General features: G+C 48.7%; 2 protein-coding genes across 2 annotated transcripts; both read right to left on the bottom strand.

The window, feature by feature from the left end:
• Positions 1 to 278: 278 nt before the first annotated feature.
• On the bottom strand, positions 279 to 10,476 carry SDHB (succinate dehydrogenase complex iron sulfur subunit B). Its single transcript, XM_049803446.1, has 8 exons — positions 10,373 to 10,476; positions 9,328 to 9,455; positions 7,915 to 8,000; positions 5,724 to 5,860; positions 5,291 to 5,407; positions 2,903 to 3,004; positions 2,573 to 2,695; positions 279 to 506 (listed from the first exon to the last, which is right to left on the bottom strand). Exons 1-8 carry the CDS (start codon positions 10,445 to 10,447, stop codon positions 429 to 431), a joined length of 846 nt encoding a protein of 281 aa, XP_049659403.1. The 5' UTR covers positions 10,448 to 10,476; the 3' UTR covers positions 279 to 428.
• Positions 10,477 to 10,892: 416 nt separating this feature from the next.
• Positions 10,893 to 21,642, bottom strand: LOC126039792 (protein-arginine deiminase type-2-like). The gene is made up of 16 exons (XM_049803434.1): positions 21,400 to 21,642; positions 19,739 to 19,925; positions 19,589 to 19,658; positions 19,365 to 19,426; positions 19,165 to 19,282; positions 18,416 to 18,541; positions 17,474 to 17,652; positions 17,178 to 17,281; positions 16,889 to 17,000; positions 16,703 to 16,810; positions 14,412 to 14,563; positions 13,993 to 14,137; positions 12,858 to 12,951; positions 11,939 to 12,024; positions 11,641 to 11,769; positions 10,893 to 11,211 (listed from the first exon to the last, which is right to left on the bottom strand). Exons 1-16 carry the CDS (start codon positions 21,489 to 21,491, stop codon positions 10,978 to 10,980), a joined length of 1,998 nt encoding a protein of 665 aa, XP_049659391.1. The 5' UTR covers positions 21,492 to 21,642; the 3' UTR covers positions 10,893 to 10,977.
• Positions 21,643 to 22,755: the final 1,113 nt, after the last annotated feature.

The following is a 22,755-nucleotide window of genomic DNA, read 5'->3' as shown; positions in this document are numbered from 1 at the left end:
TCCCTTTCCCAGCCAGTTCCATTGTTTTCTTGCTAATCGCCACAGGGTTTATTACTTGCAGGTCTCTTCCCACACATGCATTTGCTTTAACAACATGGCATCAAGGTCATTACAGAAATTCTGTCTCCACCTCTGCTGTGTGGCCACTTTCAAATCCTTATCCCACAGCAGAGCCTCAGAGGTGACCCCAGCTGCTTACACACTCAAAACTCTGAGAGGTTTGGGATTCTACGATAGAGGCAGAGGCATCAGTTCAATATTGTTAATCAAGTATCAACTCTTATTTGTTCTTTACAGTATTTATTGTACATGCAAACCTGTAAGAAAAACACCAAAGTCCCTGCTGGAACCTTCTCTTGCTAAATCAGGTATAAATTACTTTCACGTAAAGCACGTTTGTGTGTTACACTTCCAGTTAGAGAACAGCATTATGCAGCAGTTGCCTTCTCTTTGTAAGTTGCCATCATCTTCTTGATCTCAGCAATTGCTTTGCCAGGGTTCAAACCCTAAGAAGAAAAAGTTTGTTAGCTCCTCTGGAAATCAGCAAGTTAGAGCATCCTCCCCTGCCTTGCCCCGATCTAAGTCATAGTAAACTCACAAATATGCTGCTACTCGTAAGAATAGCTGGCAGAGGAGGTGCTCAGCAGCTCCCCCCCCCCCCCCTTTTTTTTTCTAAAAGCTGGAGTCCAGCCTAATATTGTGCTTCCTTTCAAATGCTGGGAGGTTACAGGATATTGAGGGACAGCTCTGAACAGCCTTGCTCCAGGCAGGCTGAGCATTATGGTATGCAGAGCCCCTTGGTTAAGGTGTGCCGATGCAGGTTCGCTGCACTCCAGTCTCAATTTACAAGGGAAAAGCAAGCCAGCCTGGAGTAGAGATGCAGTGCTGGGAGCTCACCTCCTCTACCTGGAGGCTGAACCTGCAGCACTTCCCACTGCTTGAAGAAAAAAAATGCTCATTTGACTTTGGAGGACTAGTTTTAATCAGCAACGCGAGGATCAAAGGGAAGAATGAGTGGCTGAGTGATAGGAACTTCTAACAAAGCTCAAGCAGGACTGAATTCAACACTTTTACAGGTATTACAAGATGAATTCTGGAGTCAAGAAACTGTTTTGTAAAAGCTTGACAGTGACAGTACAAGAGATGTGGCTTTTCTCCTTGTCTGAAAAAAAAAGAAAAGAGCTGTGTACTGGAGAACACTAGGGAAGTGAGCAAGAACAGTAAGGCACAAAATGAAAATGCTCTTCACGCAAAAGCCAGCTAAGCTTTCCTAAGAAGGTTTTCCTACAATATAGACACATGTCACCTTGCAAAGGCCCTTAATCCTGTAGCACTGCTACCAAACCAAGCATGCCTAATCTCAAAATGAGAGAGGGATCACAACCACCCTGCTGTATCGTTGCGATTACAGCAGTAGCACGGCAGGACAGAGAATGAACAGGAAATTACCCTGGTGCAGAGCTCACCATGCAGTCTTTCCGGGCTGATCGAGACAACAGCCAGGATTAGAGCATGTGAGTGGAAACATGCTATTAACCATAAAAGTGTCTCAAACTTGAGACCAAGTGCTATTTCCCTGTACTACATACATTCCTACAGCCAGCCAGATCTTCAGGTTGAACCTTCACCTTTAGCTGAACTATGGTTGACACCAGATCACAAGCTAACTCCCTATGGAAAGGGGGAATTATCTGTAGTCAATGAATCACTTTAGAAAAATACACACACACAAAAATCAGCACGCGGTGCTTCTGACAAACACATCAACCCATATCTCAAGCATCTCACCTTCCCAACATCTGTGATCCACTTAAACATTTGCCTTCATATTATTTCACAGCTCAAAGAGAATTATTCCACCACCAGGTGCAAGCAAAGGCTGGCTAGAAAACTGCACAGCTGGCAGGAAAGCAAAACTAGATAATCTGCCCAACAACAGGCACAAGGTCATCACAAGATGAGGAAGAGGCATGCTCCGATTTGGGAAAGCTTGCTCAGTTTTCAAACGAAATACCAGAGAATAGACCATCTGGGAAATGCCCTGGCAGCAGGATGTCAGCATAAAACACATCCCCCAAAGGCACCATAAACTTGCTGTAGTTCTTCTCCATTACACAAGTTGCACAATACATCAGGGATAGCTGCTACCACTGGAGTTTAAGGTTGCACCGTGTGGGGGTTAAGCCTATTACTCACAATGCTCACACCACTGATCTGACTAAGCAAGACAAACTTCCCTGTACTGTTTCTGGCAGCGTCCCTCACACGACCTCACACGGCCCTAACTGTCACACTCCTGAATCTTGGAAAAAGACAGGTTCTCAAAGTCACAGCTTTGCTCGTAAGGAAGAAATGTTCCCGCGATGTGTAATACACACTTTGCCATGTCCTCTTGTACAGTCACCATCATAAGCACGACTGCTGGTAACCCAGTGTTTCAAAAGGCTGAACAAGCCAAGGCAAGCTTGAGGAAAACCAAAGCCTAAGCAGGTATTTTCCTATTGTTTTCAACCAGGGTGCTTGGAAACAAGCCAGTAACCCCAGAAGGGACATCTGCAGGACACACACATACCTTAGGGCAAGTCCTCGTGCAATTCATGATAGTGTGACAACGGTAGAGAGAAAATGGGTCTTGAAGCTGCGCCAGGCGTTCCTCTGTGTAGTCATCTCTGGAGTCAATCATCCAGCGATAGGCCTGAAAGTCAGTGGCATTTGACACACCAAATGCTGCTTCAAGGTGTTGTAATTAGTGTGAGATTTTAAAAGCAACACCTAACTCAGGAATTCTGGTCCAGGATCTCAACTATGTAATACTATCCCACCTGCACTTGCAAATACTTATGCTGCTTTCAGATGGGAAGTCCCTCAGCAGTCCCACATGACAAATAGGATCTGTCCTTACCTGCATCAGTACCGCAGGACCCAAGTACTTGTCCCCATTCCACCAGTAACTGGGACAGCTGGTGCTGCAGCAGGCACACAGGATGCACTCGTAGAGTCCGTCCTGCATGGGGGTGGGAGACCACAGTCAAGCCATTCCAGAAACCCATGACGAAGCAATTTTTTTTTTTTTTTTTTAAAAGAGGGGATTTACAAGAGCACATGCTTCCTTCACCACCTTCCTCTCTAGTGACTTGCTGCAACAGAGTGGCTCCGAAAACCTTATGCTGAAGAAGCACTGACGGAAGAAAGCAATTTCTACATGCAGGTCCTCTGAAACAAGATGCATGCAATCTCTCAACCCGTATAATAAACTAGGGTTTGTGACAACAGGGGGAAAAAAAAGCATAAACTGAAGAAAAACGTGAAAATTGCTTGATCTTCCTCCATTCCTTCCTTTCAACCTGTCCCAGTAAGTGGCTGAGGAAAGGAACAGATATGTAACCAATTAAAAATTCAAGGCCATGTTACAGGAGAGAAGAAAGAGCAAAGTCTGCCCCACAGCCTAAGGGAGAAGAGCTCATAGTTTAGTATGTGCTTTGAGGGGATCCCCAAGCACTTACAGAACAGGAAAGGTGTGAGTCTTTAGCCATTTCACCACTTCTACAGAGATGAAAGCCTTCTTATTCCAGGTGCTGAAGAAAAGAAAGGTAGACCTACATGGAAGTGACACTGGGCAAAAGACAAACTCTGAGGAGTCCGAGGGTCTCCCAAGTCTCCTAGTAGCTCAGTCAACCCCCCAGGCTAAGAGAGAGTCTAGTCTGGCTTAATTTATGTATCTGAAAGTTGTTTTGGGACAAAGTTCTCATTAAATTTAGTTTAGAAAGATACCTGATGCCAGAACTCCTTGGAGTTTGTAACACGTCTCCTGCATTAGTCTTTTGGAAAGACTTGCCAAAGCCAGGTAAGTCAGAGTTACCTTCTCGCTCTAAATTATTCTTATTTCTAATTGTAACGTTTCAAATGATTGATGATTTAAAGAAAAAGGTCAGGGTTTTTCAGGTGACACTGTATCCAAGTTTCTCCTGCACACAAGCCGTTCTCAAAGCAAGAGAAACTTCAGCAATGAGATAAAAAGCAAGTTTACTAGTTGTGAGAAAGGTTCAGACAGCTCTTGCAGTCACTTTTAGGTTTGCTTATTTCTACTTGAACGAGAAAGTGATTTCAAGGAGGTCACTTTATGAAAACCATGTGAAGGGAGAGTCCCTTTAGTCCTTACATACAGATCAGATCACATTATGAAGCGGTGCAGTAGAACTAACTGTTGCCCTTGGATAGATATTCTTTCAGACTGTAAAATCCTGTGGTCGTTAAGACATCACAACGCCAATCACACAGTGCTGCCAACATCTTGGGCACATGACTGGTCTATTCATTAGACCTTAACTTCACAGCAAACACACATAATGGAAAACTTTCAAAGATCACTACAGAGAGTTAGGTACAGCTCACATGTTTTCATTGAATCCCCTTTAATCAGCCTTCCTCTTTGCTGTTCATATTCACCTCTCTTTTACCACTTGCCAAAAATCTGGGCTGCCTGCCCACTTTGCACCTACTTAGTGACAGCACCACAGAAACAATCACAGTGGAGCATTGACAGGCTGAGCTTTGAACTGTGAAGTGAGTGACAGATTCATCAAGACAGGTCAGAAGCAAAAGAGAAACTGCTGATTTAATGATACTTACTGTGGCAGCCAAGGAAATTCAGACAAGAACTTCCTCACACTCTAAGCTTTTAAAAAAGCTATTATGTCCCAGCTGTTCAAATGGTTCCTCAGGCACCCTTCAGCTTTATGCTGAAACCTCGAAGCAACAATACTACAGAAAATCCCCCAATATAACGCTGTGCTCAAGACACATATCCGAAGACTTGCACTAACACATCGTGCTTGTGTCTCCACATCCAAAAGGGTTTAGCTTTTGCCATTAGTTTTTAGGGCTGTAAAATCCAGCAAGCAGCAACATGAGAGCATTGCTTAGCATGCTGCAGCTAGACAAGACAGACAGTGCTGAGCCCAACAGCCTACATACTAGCATACAGTGCCTTATCTCCATTGGAATATCACAAGCCTGTAGCCTTCACAAAGTTTTTACAAACACACATGGTTTCGCAGTGCAGTCAGTGAGAATGAGATCCAAGTCCCCATCGCAACTGCATTTCATTAGCAAATGTTACCCCTAGCAATGCAGGCATGCCGTGACACTGCATTTCAGGGAGCAGATTCCACCCACGTCAGGTTTTGTACCAGACAGCTTTGTCATTAAAGGAACTAGAAGTTACTGCATGTTAACGTTTAACCCTGGTCTTATCTGGAAGGGGTTTCAATGGTAGAAAAGAAGCAGTAACCAGTTTCTGACGGTCTTCTATGGACTGCAGGTACTGCTCCTTGCCCTGTTTCGACTCATCCTTCTTCTTCAGGTAAGGCTCGATGGATTTGTACTGTGCATAGAAGTTACTCAAGTCCTAGGAGTCAAAAGGCAAAGAGGTTACATTTATTAAGCTAAATTGATGCATGAGAGATTGAACATCTGCTACCACTCCAACAGAAGAAGGCATTTTTGACCTCAACCTGCCACAATCCTCCAAATGAGGACAGATTTAGTCACTGCTGCAAAGCTCAGACCCACCCAAGCCAGAAAACACCAGCAGGATTAACATGAACCGTGAGACCTGATCTTGTTGGCACCTCCCAATGTTATCCTTTCCAACCCAACCTGAACCCCACACTGCCTGGAACGGTGTCACCCTTGGTTGCAAGCTGACAAAGGCAGATACTCACCGGAACAAGGTCCTTCACCACATACATGTGGGGGAGAGGGTAGATTTTAGTGATCTTGTTGAGATCGGGGTCAATTCTTTTGATACAAGCCAGCGTGTTTCCACCAGCAATGTTCATAGCACAAGAGCCACAGATGCCTGAGTGGGAGAAAAGAGTAAAGCATTAGATATTTACCCTCTTATCCTACTTGAGGAAGATCCTCTTGGCCCCAAACATGCCCCTAGGCTGTCTTCAAGAAACTCTCTACGTGACCAGGAAAACGCCAGAAGTTGCCATTGGGCCAAACACATTGCTACTTAAATAAAGAACAAACACAGGAGTCACTTTCATTAAAGCCTAAACACATTCTCGGTGTTAAACTTCCTTCCACAGCAGAAAACAAGTAGCTTGGACACTTCATCCCTTTCGCATCATTCATTAGTTTTACATGCTACTTAGGGTGGGGAAAACATTCAGCTTTGTTCACAAGTTTGAAGCACAAGCTTGTATTGATGTGAAGCAGCTAACACCAAGATTATGACGTGGGAACCACGCACATCCCCCATCGGCCCTACAGTTATGGTCAAAATCATCCCTGAACGTCAGGAACATAAAACAAAGTCCCTAAGACAGAAGCTTCATTCTGTGCCTTCTGCAGCAGGGTAGAGTGGTGCCATAAACTGCATTCATTAACTCCCAAAGGTGAGAGGACAGACACTAACCAGAACAAACAGCATATAAATAGCTTAACAAATGGATTACATGACACCACTAATGATCTCCCAGTAATAGAAAGATCAGATGAAGCCCAGGAAAGGCCAAGGTTTAGAAGAAAAACCGCTGCAGAACAGTCACAGATACTGCTCAGGTCAGGAGCTCGGGTATCCAATTCAGTCCGATGCCTAAAACATCATATTAGCAAGACGACAAATGTTGAAAGGGCAAAACTCTAATATCAGAGGATTTGACACATATCAATTGATATGAGTCAGAGAAATGCCACTGCTCCTCACACTGATGAGCTAGTGCGTCTCAGTGGCTGATACATTAGACTTCGCTGCCAGATAAATGCTGGCACTTGAACGAGGTTATTCCTCCCACTCAAGAAATGGTTACAAGTATTTTCCAGTCAACTGGAGAGGGAACCAGGACTGCAGACACAGGCCCACGAGTATGAAACAGGAATGTGTGATCAGGGTTTTTTTTTTCCTGCATGGCAGAAAAGGGGCAAGATTGAACCAGCCCAGCCTGAAAAATCTGTCTTCAGGTTCTCAAAGAAAAGTATTCAGGGCAATTAATTCCAGCTGCTCGGGAACAGTGTTGGCTATCTAAATATCAGACACTGATAACTACACCATATGAAATTCCTCCACCTGCCATGCAGATTCTACAGGAAATGGCTGTGTTAAAGCATGCTTTTCATTTAGATCCAAGGCAAAACATCTTTCGGCATCAATTGAACCTAAATTTCTCATACTTGCAAACTCACTTAATTAAATCAAGTCATTCCATAAAGGCATCCTCCCTTCTTGCATTTCCACAACTATCATTTAAAGCTCAGCATCCTAACATTACCCATGAATCAGGGATTATTTTTTTTTTTTTTTAACAGGGAAAGTCACCTGGACAGGTAAGTTTTAACGCAGTTAAACAGACATGCCGATTTGTCCCTGTATGAGAACTAGCCGGTCGCTCTGCAATGCAAAACCACCAGATGGCCTTTTCCTCAATCAATCATTTAGCTTAGTCAAAGGGCCAAAAAAAAGATTCCTGAAGCTATTCCTAGAAGTCCTAAGTACTCTTCCAGTTACACCCTTTATTTCCACAGCAGCACTAGATAAAGCAGCCCCTACAATTCATTCCCATTCGCCACATCTGCCCCCTCAATTTTGCTGTTGTAATCTCTTGCTAGATTTCCCTACACAGTCCATCACTGGAGGGCAGCAAGATGAACAAGATTAGAACAGAAACAGGAACGACTGTGGCTGTTTAAGCATATTGCTCACAGCTCAGTGTTGTGCGATTATGCCCTGTGAATATGAGCTTTAACTTTTTATTACTTGATTCATTGAGGTATTTCATATGCAGCAGCTGGAAGAGGAGAGTGGTATGCTGCCATCTACCCTGAAGTTTTCTAGTGGTTACACATACACTGACAGCAACAGTCTTGAAAGACAATCTTCAGTTTAGCAGGCTGGAAAACCCTTCTTACCTTCCCTGCACGATCTGCGGAAGGTGAGAGTAGAATCCAACTCATTTTTAATCTTGATCAGAGCATCAAGCACCATAGGCCCACATCTATAACAGAAATCAAAGTCAGTGAACCTGTACAAACCCCCCCAGCCTCAGTGCTTGATCTCTGGCACCCCCTAAAAGGGCTTTGATCAACTACAATTTCAAGAATACACTTTTTGCCCATCCCAGGCGAAAAGACAGAGATCTCTATCAGCAGCATGACCTATTTGCTCAGCACACCCCAGGGTCAGGGTGGGAAATAAGCCCTTTCTTTTGCTGATGCTCAGAAGATCTGGCTCATCTGAAGAGGGTTCAGACAGCACAAATAAAAATCAAGTGCCTTGCTACTGGTTCTCTTATTTTGGGTCAGGTTTTAACAAGCCTGCCTGTCCTCATTAGTCACAAGAGGCAGTGCTGCACACAAAAACAAACAGTCTTGGACAACTTATGTAATTTTATATACAGCAAACAAGGCAACACCCAGAAATTAACTGGTGCAAGTCACAAAACCTTGAGTTCTCCGTCATCTGCTTCCTAAATAGGGAGCTGCATGGCTTTGTATCTGAAGCTTTCAGAAAGGGCTTGAGGTGAATTCCTCTGGCAAGAGCACAGCAGCAAGTGGAGCTCAGCAAGTGGAGCTCAGGGAAATCAAGGCACACATGCCCATGTGAAGGTTTCTGCACCATAGGGAAGACCGCACTCCTTCACAGAATCACAGAGAAGTAAGAGCTTTCTTGGCAATAGCTACAGAAAAGTGTGCCGGTGGTTACTACAAGTTTAACATCACCTGCAAATTAGAAATAACTAAGTGTGAAGAAAACTATGAGAAGATTTGATAAAAATTCCATCTTATCTCCTAGGTCTGGGACTGTGAGCTATACATAAAAGTCTCCTTTTGGAACGTGCCCCAGATTTACTATATAAATAAAGCTTATTAAAGCCATGAAACATCTTCATGTCTTCAACATAACTCAGGAACACAGGTAAAACCTCACAGAAGTCACAAAACGAAGCAACCATTTTACTGCTGACAGCTACTGAGACACTAGCATTCAGGGTACAGTTTTGTCACACTCAGCACCAACAGGTGAGGGAGGAAAAAATAATCCCACATAATCATAGTAAGATTTTCTTTGTCAGGAAATAACATTGATCTTACCTGTGCTCAGGACAAGCTGCTCTGTAACACAGCTGAGGCACCACCCCCCTGGCCACTCCAGCAAGGTTTTAACAGTCCCTGAAGCTTAATGAGTCTGCTGACACCTTTAGCTGTCAGCTCAAGTGCTCCTCAACCACCCTCCATTACCACTTGGCAGATAACCCCACATGCACACACAGCCCCAATGCACCTGCCTAGCAGCAAAGCCTCTCCCTAATGGGGCATACTCACTTATTCAAATCCACTTCATAAGTCTGCATACGGGGCTTGTCCCCAGGCTTATCAGGATCCCATCTGTAGATAGCAAACTTCTTGATACGGGGCGCTGCTGCAGCTGCTGTCTGCGCTCCCCGACACATCTGTATTCAAACAGCAGCAAAACAGCCCTTAGGTCCCTTCAGGTGGCTTTTAGCCAGACAACAAAATGACCTGAGGCCACACATTTGGGGTGAGAGCTGAAGGACCCATCGCTGCTTTGTATTTGGGCATTTGTACAGTTGTTGAAAAATCCTGCCAAGGATTTCCTGCAGCAGTGTACCCTGGCACACACAATCACCTCTCACCTGAGGCTCCCTCCTCCACGAGGCAGAGATAATCCTAAAACTAACCAGCAACCCACCAGTGCCTGCAGATCTCTTTCTTCCACAGCCCCTAAGACTCTCCCTGCCCCAAAACTGCCCTCAGAAGCTCCCAGCCACATCTCTACCCCACTCCGGTATTCCCCCAGGAGCTTCTTCCCCTCCAGGCCACCCGCACCTACTCACCTCTCCCTAAATTACCCCACATCCCCATCCCTATCCCTCCTGTTCACGCATCCCTTCCCGACCCCCTTTTGCATTCCCCCCCAATTTCCCGTCACCCTCCCGTCTCCCCCTAAACCCTTCCCAGATCCCTTCCCACTCCTTTTTATCCTCATACCCTCCCCAGCACCCCCCTCACACTTCCTCTTTCCCCGAAATCCACCCTCCTCCTTCTCCTACACACTCTGAACCCTCTTCCCATCCCGTACTGCATCCTGGACTACCTCCAGCCCCCCTCCAGCTTCCTCCCAGGCCACTCTGCACCCCTTCCTGCCCCCCATCTCCCTCCCCAAATCTCACACAGCCCCTGCCACCCACCAGACCCATCTCAGCCCTCCTCACCCACCCAACCCCAACTCCCTTCAACACCTCCTCTAGCCCCCCATCTCCCCCCAAGCCCTCAGACCCTCGCACCACGCCTCCCCCAAAGGCCCCCCACGCGGCTGCCCGGGCCAGGGCAGCTCTAGGCCCCTCACCGGCCGCAAGCTGGCCCGCAGGAGCCGTGCGGGGACGCCGCGCCTCAAGGAGACTCCCACCACGGCCGCCGCCATCTTGGCGTTGCGCAGTTCCGACCCCGCTCCCGCCCCGGAAGCGGAAAAAGCCACTAGCATGGCCATAGAGCGCCGCTTTAAGAGAAGAAGGGGCGGGGCTCTGCTGGCAGCCATTTTGGGTGTGGCGGCGGCCGCAGGGGAGGCGCCATGTTGAGTGTGGTGCGCCCTGTGGCACAAGGCGGGATGTCGGGGCCCGGAGGCCTGGATCCTTCCTTTTTGGGGAGGGGGGAGACCAGTGCGGCCCCCCATTAATTCCCATCCGAATTCTTTCTGCAGGGGAGGTGCCCAGATCCACCTATCTGCTGCAACGCTGGTCCGGGCAAAATGGCAGGCGCCAATGGCTAACAATGTATCCCCCCCCCTACCTTGCCCTCCCTGAGGGCATCCTTCCCTTTCTCTCACGATTATCACCCATTATTAGTTAATTTCCGGCTTCATTCCTCACAGCAAATTCATTTATTAACTGAACCGCAAGCAACACACGCTGAAAAAGCCGCCGGGGGCGAGGGTGGAGGGAGGAGGAGGCCTTGCTATGGTGTTACGTGCCACCATTTGAAGGCAAAGGGCTGCCGCTGGACATTTGTGCCACAGCGGACCTCCCCGAGCCTGCCATGGTAGGAGGCCACCTCCTCGAGGAAGCAGCAGCGTAGGCCCAGCGGCTCCAGGAGGGAGCGGGTCTGCCGCTCCAGGCAGCATTCACCCCCCATCACGGGGCCGAAGGGTTTGGGGATGCCCAGGTCCTTGGCCAGGATGATCATGGTGACCTGTGGGGGGTGACACAAAGGGAGCCCAGCGGCATCGGGACTGATGAAGCTGAAGGAAAGCCGCTGGCCGCCCTCCTCCATCAGTCTCACCCCAAAATGGTGCATTGATGCCACTCTTTGCAGCCAACTTCCCCCAGGCCTCCAAATCCAGCATAATTTTCCCCCTTTTTATCATTAAAACATGCCCCATGCCTTGCAATTTCACTGCTTTGAAAGGCTTTCACCTCAAAACTATGTAGGTTAACCCCACTGCAAGCAACACAAAGCCACAAAGTTATGGTAGACCCGGGCTTATCTGAGCCTGGCTGGAGATATTTTCTTTGTCTGGGCAGCTGTAAATATTGTACTTTTGTGGCACAACCTTGGGGACTCATCCTGGCTGAATAAACTGTTTTTTTGAGAGACCCGAGGAACAGGGACCCCCCTCACCATGTTGGGGAAGTATGGTACAGCTTTGCCCTGCTTGTCGAGCTTGAAGAGGGCCGGCAGATCGACGATGTCCTCCTCCGTCAACCCCAGCTCCTTCTTGAGGACATCCCTGTTCCAGTCGATGCAGCGCTGGAGTGGATGGAGAAGAGTGGGTGGAGTGGGGGGACACAGGCATGGCCCCCAAAACCATCTCACGCAGGAGGAAAGCCAAAATGCAAGACCTCCCTTAAGGGTTTGCACCACCCTGGGGCAGTTATTACAAGAAATATCAAATATTACCAGAAATATCAGTTATTACCTGGACATACTGGTTCTGCTGCACCAGGTTGTCATTGGAAAGGACCTTGTTAATGGTGACCCGTTTTGTGTCTGTTCCCAAGTACCCTACAAATGCAAACCCCTGTTAAAATGAAGTGGTGCTAGCAGAAGCCTAGCTTAAAACGGGGTACACAGATGGAAAAAGTCCCCAAAATCATGATTTTCTGAGCTTGGAATTAAGGCTGCCGGGAGTCCCAATTCTTAGTTCATTGGGAAACTGGGTGGGAAGAAAACCTCTGCCCATTGGAAAGAGCATTGGAAAGGTCCTATCATCCATCCTGCTGCCCACAGGAATCATTATCTGCTAAATCTCTCCATTCAGCTCCGCAAAACCAGAGCTGCCACCTCCATGGAGGCCACCCCTTGTTTGGGGACAGCCAGGTCCCAGGCAGGTGGCAGTGACCCAGAGGGACCTCCAGAGGTATGGAGACCTTCCCCCAAACCCATCACAGATGGATCATGTTCAAAACCACAATTAGAGGATGCCCAAACTGGCAACCAAAATGTCATTGCTGCAGGGAGGGAAGGGCAAGTGAGAAAAAATGGTGCTAATTTGGGGTGATGTGAGAGCCCCCGGTTGTTCCACTCCATGCTGGAGCTCTGCTGGTATTTACAGAGATGGTCCATCCCACCAAGCAAGCATCCCCTCCGTGCAGAGGGCTTTATCCCTCCCATCCCACTCGCTTTCCCAAAATAGGGCTTGAGGAGGCTGGGTATGGTGGGCAGGCATCCTGCTTGCCAGCAGTGAAGGGCAACCGGGTGGGAAAAGGTCCCCACGTCCCCCCGATACCCGCATGTCGGTCAGGCGCTGCCGCCCTCCGGCCAGCTGCTCTGTGGGGTGGCTCCGGCTGTCTCAGCTAACATCAAAGCTCAGCCGAAGCAGCCTGCTGTCCCCTTGCCTTTGAACATGGTGGCTTCACCCTGGCCCTCCTTCTGCTTCTCCCGAAAGAGCTTGTAGCATGCCGCGGGGCTGGCCATCAGCATCCGAAATCGCTGGGGCAAGATGGGAGGGAGAGTGGTCACTGAAAGTGCCTTATCCAAAGCCTTGGGGGACTTCAGGGGCTTATTTTTGCAAGGAACCTGAACTTAAACTCTTAAAATTAGGTGGTTTTGCTGTTATTTAGTGCCTTTTTAAATGTGGTGCTGAGGGGATGTATCCAAAAGAGGTGCAGGGATTTACACTGTTGGCAAATACCAACTGCCCCCAAGGGGTTAAACTGCTGCTGGGGTAGGGAGGAAAACAGCATCCTGGCTGCAGCTGAGTCCAATCCTGCCCACCCCCGTGAGGGTGTTTGCTGGAGGTTTGGGTGAGGAGTGTGGTTGCTGTCTGAGGGTGGGTTTGTTTGTTTCTGGGCTGGCATTGCAATGTGGGGCAGGGGGAGGATAGAGCAAGTGAATAATCAGGCTCTGACTTCCTCAGAAGAAGCCAGATGAGCTAATCCTATGGAAACTGTGAATTTGTAGGGTCTGAGTCCTGTGTGTGTCCTGGCTTGCTTCCCACCAGGAGAAATGGTTTCCTCGCTCCTTGGTGGAACACCAGAGACTGCTTGCTGCAGTCTTGATGGGATTTCTTATGGGGGCTTAGCACAGCCCTGGGGAGGGCAAAAGCACTGAATGGAGGGTTTGTGAGGGGTTTGTGTGTGCATAAATACTTTTTATATGAACCATCCAGGTCAAGACATGGTTTCTCTGGGAGGAAAAATCTTGTGTCAGAAGCAGTAAAAACTAGGATAGAGGAAAGAGAAAATATCTGGGAGATGCTGAGCAGCTGTGAACCCTTGCCAGCCCATGTGAATATTGAGGTTTACATTTCTTGGACAACCTTTGCAGGCATTTTTTTCTTCTGTGTTGATTATTAGCTCAACAAGTCCCTTTTTGTGTTCAGAGCCCTCATTTTGTGGATGAGGTGAGAACCCCAGCAAGTACTGGTTGGGACTGTCAAGGAAACAAGCTTTGGGGTTTTCCTTAGAGGTGCCCTAATGGGATTAGCTGCTCAGAAGAGAAACCACAGAGTAGCACAGGGTTTTGGGGTACCTTTGCATCGGAAGTGGGCACAAAAGTGACGAACTCATCAACGTGGCCTACGGACAGCCAGTCGGAGTAGAGCTCCACGGGAGCCTGCACTTGCTGGGCGTAGAGGAAATCCCGCACTACTCTGGTCATTCTCCGCCCTGCGGCTCTGGGGGCAGAATACCCCCGAGAGAGGGAATGAGGGGAGTAAATACTTAAGCAGCAATATGTACATACACATAAATTGTTATCAAAGTGGAGGAAAGGAGGGTGTAAATGTGAAGATGGAGATTGGGTGCATCCACTCCATAGGGTACTGGATATGCAGCTGGTCGGGGAATGGCTAATTAAGGCCATTAATGTGATTTTTTTTTTTTTTTGATGATATTTAGGGGCAGTTGTGGTTCCTTTGCTCCTAAACCTGTGGGTTTCCCATTGCTTACGTGGGGAAGCTGCTGCCGATGAGGATCCTCCCCAGGGGATATTCCTTTCCTGCCACAGTCACGGGTGGGCTGACCTCCAGGTTGCCGAAGGAGTCAAGGCTGCTGATGGCTTCAAAGAGGGGCTCTCTGGTCACATAGCCAAAGTCGGGGCCCTGGGGAAAGAGAAATCACTGTGGGCTTTGCCCTGAGTCCCCCATGCTTCTGTGCCTTTGTTTTTATCCCTCCTGCTGGCCTCAGACCTCTTCCAGGGGGTAAAAATATTGAGTGAAGCCTGTCCATGGATGGGGAGAGGCTAAAGGAAAGGCAAGAGGATAAAGGTCTCTGGGTCATCTGAGCTCAGTAATAAATGGCAAATGCCGGTGGCAGAGCTGGGGAGAGATCTCCTCTGCCATCCCACAGCCAATGTTTAAGTGTCTGCATTAAGCTAATTAGGTGCTGGGGTGGCCCTGAAGCTGAGTTTCTGGATGGCTCTTGTCTAGCTAGATGAACTTCAGCCCCTGAGGATAAATCCACCCCGGGCATAAGAGCCACCTGAAGGGCTGTACTTCACTTAAATCCTATTTAAGCCTTGATTTTCAGGACTTAATGTACCTGGGATTTAAGGCATTGTGCATGCAGGGGTAATTAACCCTTGGTTGTGATGTGCCAGGGTCAAATGCCCAAGGGAGAGATTGTAATGCTAAAAATAGGGCAGAAATGGCAGTGGTGGACAAAAATCCTGCCTTGAACCTGTCCTTGCTCTCTGGTTCAAGTCAACATGGACTTGGAGCTCATGGCAGCCCCTGGGACAAGATCAGTTATCTGTTGGGTTTGCATTAAATCCCAATCACTTATTAGTGTTGGGTTTCCGTAAGGGTAAACCAAATACACAGGTTGGTAAAAATGAGCAGGGAGACCTGAGGGTGCATGGCTTTGATTTAGAAGTGTTTTTGGTTTTTTTTTGAGGATGTTTGGGGAAGCTGGGATGGTGAGACTGCAGCAGGGATGCCTTTCCTTGAGGATCCCTGTGCATTTTTGGGGGGGCATATCTAGAGGATGTCCAGGGGTCAGATCCTTTCCCTGGGTGCTGCGGGAGGAAATGAGCGTGAAACACCTGCTCTCATCTTATTTCATTTTAATAAACCATAAAGCCAGTATGGTTTCAACTGTCAAGGCACTGGTTCATCCCAGGTTTGAGGGTCACATCCAAGTCCTATCAGTTCCAGATTGATTTTGAGGGGCTAATTCCCTCTCGTCTCCTTTTTCCCTGGCGCAGGTCACAGGGGCTTAGGGCTTGGCCGGGGTGAAAGGAGGACCTGTGCGTGTTACATTTGGCTAAATATTCCTAGCTGGAAAATGAGATTGGAAAGATAGGAGTGGGGATTAGGGGAGGCTTCAAAGCAGAAACTGGAGTATAATGTGTTAGCAGCTCCAAAGCTGAAATTGCTTCTCTAAGTATGAAGCAAAGCAATTCCTAAAGAGGGCAGATAGAAGCGGTTGCCTGGCTTATTTGCAAAGGAGCGGATCAGTGCGGTATTCCCATCCTGCCTGATGAATCTGGGACTGCGTGTACTCATTTCAGGCATGAGAAACGATATATTTCAATGCTTTTGAAAGTGCTTAGCCTTCCCCAAAGTGACATGCAGCAAAGAGCTGTCCTCTTTTCCTATTACTGTTGGAGAGAAGACCAGGGCTAAGGCTGCTGCCAGGGCCTGCCTGGGTATATGGGGCTGAGATTTGGTGGCTACTTGAGGATGTCCTGCCCTTTCTGCATGGTGATATCTCAAGGGATCGTTCAATCCATCTTTTTCCCATGCTTGTCTTTGCTGGGCTTTCCCGAAGTGCCCCAGCCAGCGTCAACTGCCCTCCCAGCCAGCTTTCTTTGCATGCCCTGCCTGCAGCTGCCCCTTTGCCTTGGCAAAGCAGCCCCACGGGGATGTTTTTGGCAGCTGGCTGCATCTTGTTCTCTTCTGAGGAAGTAAATTGACCCCTCTCATGCTTTCCTTTCCTCTCTTGCTTGGGAGCTGCTGCATATTCACAGGTGTAGAGGAGGAAAGGAAGAACCAGCCCATTGCTGGGATACTCAGGTTGAAGAAAGCCACTCCTGTCCTGGAGCTCAGCAGGAGTCTTTTGTTCCCAGACATGTGAGCTCCTCCTTTCCCCTCTCATCCAGCACCTTCTGGATAAAAGGTTTTCCAGATGCCATTGTAGGGCCTCCAAGGAGCCAAGTGGAAGTGGGATTTTAGGAAAGGTTAAGCATAAAAACCTTCAAGCTGCTCCTTGGGCAATGTAAGTGACTGTTCTGCTCTTACCAGCAGCTCCTTGATGGGGAATTGCTCCAGACCTCCATCTCGAGGGGAGTCTAGCACCACTGGGAAGCTTTTATGGGGAGCATGGGTGTAGCCAAACTCAATCTCATCCTAAAGAAGGAAGGAAAACCCTCATGGGGCACATCAGCAGGGAGGGAAAGCTTTGCCCCCTCTCTGGTGCCCACCTACCTGCATCCAGCGGTCCCCACGGTTAATGTAGCCAAAGCAAGCCTTCAGCTCACAGCCAGCCTTGTTCACCAGGTTTTTTATCTCCTTGATGAAGAGGTAGTTGTCCTTCATGCTGGGAAAGTGGATGGCAGGAGGGAAGGGAACGAAGGGCTGCTGGAGGATGGGTATCCCCTGCAGGCATCTCCCTTTCCCTCTGCCCATCACCTCCCCAGCCTGTTTCTGTGACCTCCAGGGAGACTATGGGACTGATGCTGATTTGGCTGGGAAGGCATCATCCCTTGGCCTTTACCTGCAGACGAAGACATTCACCGGTGCCAAAGTGTTGGGGGTCATGATCCACGGTGCTACCCTGAACACTACTGTGTCGGTGAAGATTGGTGTGTGTGGGATACCCTGGGGAGGCAAGCAGAAATCAGGTACTTTCCGCACCCTGTTGACCACTTTTCCCCCCAAATATCCTACTCCTGAAGTCAGTTTTGGGGTAAATTAATGGGGACTGCTCTCCGTTCAATCCCCATCCCCTTCTGCATGCTCCTCTGGCTCTTGCAGGCTCCCATCTTCACCGCTTCCCCAGAGCCCCCAGACCTCAGCCAGTGTCTCCAGGAGGCTGACATGGATGGAGACCAGCCCAGAGAAGGTGTCATCAGGAAAGCAGAGCCCCTCAACAAAGAAGTCAAGCTCAGCAGCCCCACCGGTGTACTGCACAGTGTGGTACAGCTTCCTCCGGCCTAGCACATGAACGTAGCGCTGCCCAAAGAAGGGGTCTGCAAGAAGAGAAAGGAGAAGGTGAGCAATTTCCAAAGTTTCAGTGGTGGTTTCAAGCCTATTTTGCTTGCGTGCAAAGAGGTACCGCAATCCCTCTGTGCTGGAGCTTCTGTGCCTCTGTGGGTGGATACAACTTCATCTGGCAGAAGTACCTTAAAGCAGGAGTTAAGGGGCTTGCAAGTTTGCAGTTGTGCACAAGAAGGGTGAGGAAAAATGTCACAGCCTTTCCTTGGATGGAGCAGTCACTGGGAAGATGTTTTCATGGGGTTTCTGCCCTTGCAGCCCTCTCTGACATGCCATGGGATGACAATGCCACCAATCCTCCTGCTGACAGACTGCCTCTGCATGGAGGGACAAGACCAAGCTACTTAATGGCACATTTCTGGGCTGGATGAGGGCTTTTGGTCCCAGGGAATAAATCACTACCCACAATAAGGAATAAGGAGGGGAAAATGTGTTGTAGAGCATGTTGCTGTCATGGAGGTCATGCTGTCATCTGGGGGTCAGGACACGTGGCTTTTTTTTTTTTTTTGCTACTCCTTTGCTGGATGACCTTGGATAAATAGCTTTATGGCATCTGCCTCTGCTTGTTAATCTCTAAAGTTTTCCAAGGGATGCAGAGGGCATGATTTGCTTCAGAAGTGCCATTTGAAGAGCATGGTGAGGACCAGGTCAGAGATGGAAAGAAAAGAGCTTGCAGGGATCTCAAAAGCACCACAAACAAGGAGGAAGGGGCAGAGGAGGACATGAGGAAGGACTTACTCTGCACATGAAACACCCCAACTTTGTCGGCATCGGAGATAGGAATATAGAGAATGATTTCATACCCCTGCGGCAGGCGCTGTGGCCCTTTGGTCCTCAAGACCATCCGAGACATGTCCAGCAAATCTGGGGTGCAAACAAAAAAAAGTTGGGTGGTGGGTGATTGTACCATGCAGCTCTGGCTGGCTTGCATGCTCTCTCCTGGGGTTTGCATTTCCCATGCCAAGAAAGCTGCTCTTCCCTTGCTATCAGCCTTTGCAAGTTGGAAAAACCACCTGTGGTCCTGCTAGCAAAGCTTGTGGCTTGTGCTTTGAAACAAATACCCCCCCTTTTTTTCCTTTTTTTCCCCCATCACAGCCCTGATGCAGCTGGTGTCAAAAAGCCAATGGGCACCATCTCTGTGTGGTTTTAGTTTTCCAGGAACAGGTGGGTGTATTCCTGGCTGCTGGCAGCATGCCTTGCCCTGAGTTCCTTTCACCCATGTGAAGCACCCCTGGGCAAAGCTCTGCTGTTGGTGGCACCTCTGCTATTTTTCTGGCTGTGCTTCATGCCCCGTCTTGACCGCAATTAGTTTGCATGGCATTAAAAAAAAATTTCCCATGTGGGAAGCTTACTCAGCAGCTTGGAGGAGAGCAGCTCATGGGCAGTTGGTTCTCAAGCAAAATTTCATCTCCAAAAAAAGTTAGAGGGGGACTAATGGAGCATTTTTTTGCTTTATATGATTTTTTTTTTTTTTTGGAAGCTGTTACCTTCTTTGCTGAATACCCTTTCGTCGTCACAGTCTGATGCTGGAGTGAAGGGGCTCTCCTTGTCACAGCTGACGAGCAAGATGGCCCCATGTCCCTCGGGACCCCAGGTCCAGCTTGCCTAAAACACCCCACGGGGGCTTAGCAAGCTCAGGCTTTTGCAAGTCTGTGGACTTTCTGTGCAGTGAAAGAGGTTGAATTACCTTGTTGGGGTTGTTCTTTTCCACCACTCCGTCCCGGTCTGCGTCGACATCCAGAGAGATCCCTGGATGGACAGACCCCAGGGTACAGCAAGGTTGGGTGGGTGCAAAAGCCCCCCAGACCTAGCAAACCTGGGTCTATCTCTGCTCCCACATCAAAACACCCCATTCCAAGGGGCTGAGGGGTTGAAGAGGGATTGTTGTGTTGCAGAAGCCTTCGTACTCACCGATGCCAGTGAGGAAGACCCCGGCTTGGTTGATGGGCTGCCCTCCCTCTGCGTAAAAGCTGACAGTTACCTGCAAACCCCCAAATCCCTGGTTGGGGAAGGATGTTCTCCCTTCATGGAGGTCCCACACCCCAGCACCCCACTTCTTACTTTGTTATCATTGACCTCAGTGCTGGCCTGGCTCATGCTGATCCTCAGGACTGTCCCCTCATCCAGTGGCCACTGCATTCTGCTGCCGGGGGCTGACCCAACCTCTGCTTGGCCCTGGCATGCCACCTCCACGCTCACCCCCTCCGTGTGCTTCACACCAAAGGAGACTGCCCCAGCTGGGGCCGCCCTGCCAAAAACATGCTGTATTTTTAGAGGTTTGCTCTGAAAACACCTGGTTTCCACTGCAGTTAATTTCACTGCCCAAAACACAGCCAAGACTGGACATGCTGGCGTCTCCACGCTTACCACCGGCACCTTTCTACCCTTTCCTCCCTGCCTGGGAACACTTGAATTGCCTTTTTTTTTTTTTAAGGGTAGAACACATTATTTTAGTAAAATGAATCCATTTTGTAGCCATTGGTGCAGATTATGGTTTATAATAATCACACCCAAAGTACTCAGTGCCACTGGAACCGAACTCAGGTTTGCACTTCAATGGAGAAATCCATGATTATTTTCCAGCCGAGGCAAACCTGGTATTTAACAGCTCATTGTAATGGCCTGGCAACCCAGCTGAGAGACTTTACCATGGGAAACTAATTTTCGGGGTGATTTTATCCAACCCCAAAGCAGCTGGTGTTGCACCGCTCCCAGTCTGATGTGCCCTTGCTTTTCCCCAGCTGCTTTGCGCATCCCCTTCCACTCTCCTGGCTCCTTTTCCCTAATTTCCCTGTCTTTTCAGGGTTATTATGTTTGGGCTGCTTGCAGCTCCTGAGGGGCAGGCTCCCTTTGAGTGTGAGTGCTCCTGACACCCGAGAGCTCATGCTGTATCACCGTTACAGCATCATTTGTTGGGTTTCTGGATGCCCATGGCCCCACCAAACCTGCACTGGTGGGGGGGGAGAGGAAATCTGAGCACTTGTTTGCTGCTGCCCAGGTGTTCCTTAACTTATTAAATTACATTTAATTATGCATGGAAAAACTGGTTCGGTTTCCTTGTTTCTGGGTTTTGGGAATCCCGCTGGGAGGAGATTTGACCTGGAGAGATGACAGATGAGTTGTAACTGCATTGCTTGGCTTGAATATCGAGGGTGAGATTTGCAAAAGCAGCAAAGACCAGAATTAACCATGAAATAAGCTTTTAAACTTTTTCCTTTGGGGGAATAATTATCTTGAAGTACAGCGTTCAGTTTGTTTTAGGGCAGCAGGGTTGGTGGTATGGGGACTTGCATGCTTTCCCAGGACACTGCTTGGTCACTAGATCTTGTTTTTCTCCCCTCTCCCAGCTGCATCCCCTCCTTTGCAGTCCATCCCTGTGGATCCTGCTCATCCCTCCACTCTCCAGCAGCTTTCTGACATGACACTGGATCTGTTGACCGCAAATGTATCAAACCCATCACCATCGCAGGCCCGGGGTAAATACCATATCATGCAACGGCAGATGCTCCAAGCTTTCCTAGGACTTGTGCATATTGGCAAAGCCCAGGGAGGATTTTGCCCCCAAATTGCATTAAATCACAATGCCATGGCTGTGGGTTTTGGGGCAGCAGAAGGAAAAATGGGAAGGGGGGATTTGCAGAAGGATAAACAGGGGGTAAAGGTGAGAAGAAAGGTGGAGGTGCAGAGATGGAGGAAAGGAAGTGTTAGAGCGTCCCACTCACCCATAGACATCAGCAGAGATGTGGGTGCCCAGCACGCAAAGGGCCTCGATGCGGTTCCCATGCTGCAGCCGGAGTGTGCGGTCCCCCAGCATCTCCCTGTGCAGCAGCCCGGATGCCCCGATGATGGGCACACGCACCCTTCCCCGCCTGCTCTGGGTGGCACTGAGCCCCCCAGCAGCACACAACTGCTTCTTCTTCCTCCCCGGCACGCCTCCCTCCTCCTCCTTGACTGGCCCTGGAGCAAATCAGTCAACTTTTGGAGGTTGCAAAGTTTGGGATGATGAATTTGTAGCCCCCACCCCAGTCTGAAGGGAGGGGGAGGTTGGATTGGACCCTCTAAAGCCCCATGAAAATGATCTCTGAGGGGAGGGAAGGGATGGAGAGGGAGGGCAGCTGGCCCGAAGCCCGGCCAGCTCCCAGACCTATGCAAGGAGCTCCCCCAGCTGTCCCCAACTCTCCGTCCCTCCAGCATGTCCCTGACCCCAAACAGGGACGAGCAGCCCAATGCGGAGGCAATTTTGCAGCGCTTTGTGTTTCAGCTGGCATTTGCATCCATGGGGTATCCCCTCTTTTTTGCTCTCTAGGGAAAAGCTCTGGCTGCTCTTGGGAGGAAGGAATACAATTTCCCAGCCCTTATGATAGAGCAGGACTCTCCTCCCCCCCCCCCCCCTCCCCCCCCCTTATTTTCAAAGGGAAGCTGGGGAGCCAGTTGCTGATGAGGGGAAATCAAAGGTGGTTTTGCACGGCAAACCCTCTGCTTACCACCCTGCACCACAGCGGAGCACGTTGGGAGCAATTGCTGCCCACGCAGGTGTTTGCATTATTTATTAACATCAAGCTAAATATTCATTTTAAAAACCAAACTTCTGCCCCAGATCTTGGAAGCCACAAGCAATTAGTGAGGAGCAGAAGTGTTCAGGCTTATGTTCCCTATTTATATCCCTTTTGGGCTTTTCTTTTTTAGTGTTCTCTTCCCTCTGTGGCTGGGGCATAGGAAATAAGCTCAAATCCAGTTTCCCATTTGAAGTAGATCCTGGTTTGTTTTGGTTTTGGGTTTTTTTGCCATGACCTGAGCAAATGTGAGTGAGAACTTTGTGTTGCTGAGCAAACACTTGGGAACACAAAAGAAGGCAGGTTACTGCTTTTTTACACATACAAAAATGAGATTTGTGGCAATGGATATATTTTATTAAAGGCTGTAGATGTTCTCCCTGAGGAATACAAGAAAATATAAACCAGTTTGCTCCCATACTGTGCCTTTCATAGAGCATCATGGTCAGGGCAGCACTGCTGCTGTGCAAAACGTGCCATGGGCCTGGGTTAAATGACCCCCAGTTTAGACACCCTGAGTCAGGA

Source organism: Accipiter gentilis, chromosome 1, assembly GCF_929443795.1.
Source record: "Accipiter gentilis chromosome 1, bAccGen1.1, whole genome shotgun sequence".
Classification (NCBI taxonomy): Eukaryota; Metazoa; Chordata; class Aves; order Accipitriformes; family Accipitridae; genus Astur; species Astur gentilis.
Note: the sequence above shows the minus strand (reverse complement) of the source record. Positions and strands in the feature narration are given on the sequence as shown.

Coding starts and splice junctions, on each gene's coding strand:
- SDHB (XM_049803446.1), bottom strand. CDS start 10,447: ATGGCGGCGGCCGTGGTGGGAGTCTCCTTGAGGCGCGGCGTCCCCGCA. Junction 8,001..9,327: donor TATGAAGTGGATTTGAATAA/GTGAGTATGCCC, acceptor TTTCTGTTATAG/ATGTGGGCCTATGGTGCTTG. Junction 5,408..5,723: donor TGGTGAAGGACCTTGTTCCG/GTGAGTATCTGC, acceptor TTTGACTCCTAG/GACTTGAGTAACTTCTATGC.
- LOC126039792 (XM_049803434.1), bottom strand. CDS start 21,491: ATGCTGGGGGACCGCACACTCCGGCTGCAGCATGGGAACCGCATCGAG. Junction 19,926..21,399: donor ATCTCTGCTGATGTCTATGG/GTGAGTGGGACG, acceptor TGTTTTTGGCAG/GGCGGCCCCAGCTGGGGCAG. Junction 17,282..17,473: donor TCCTGGAGACACTGGCTGAG/GTCTGGGGGCTC, acceptor TTGCCTCCCCAG/GGTATCCCACACACACCAAT.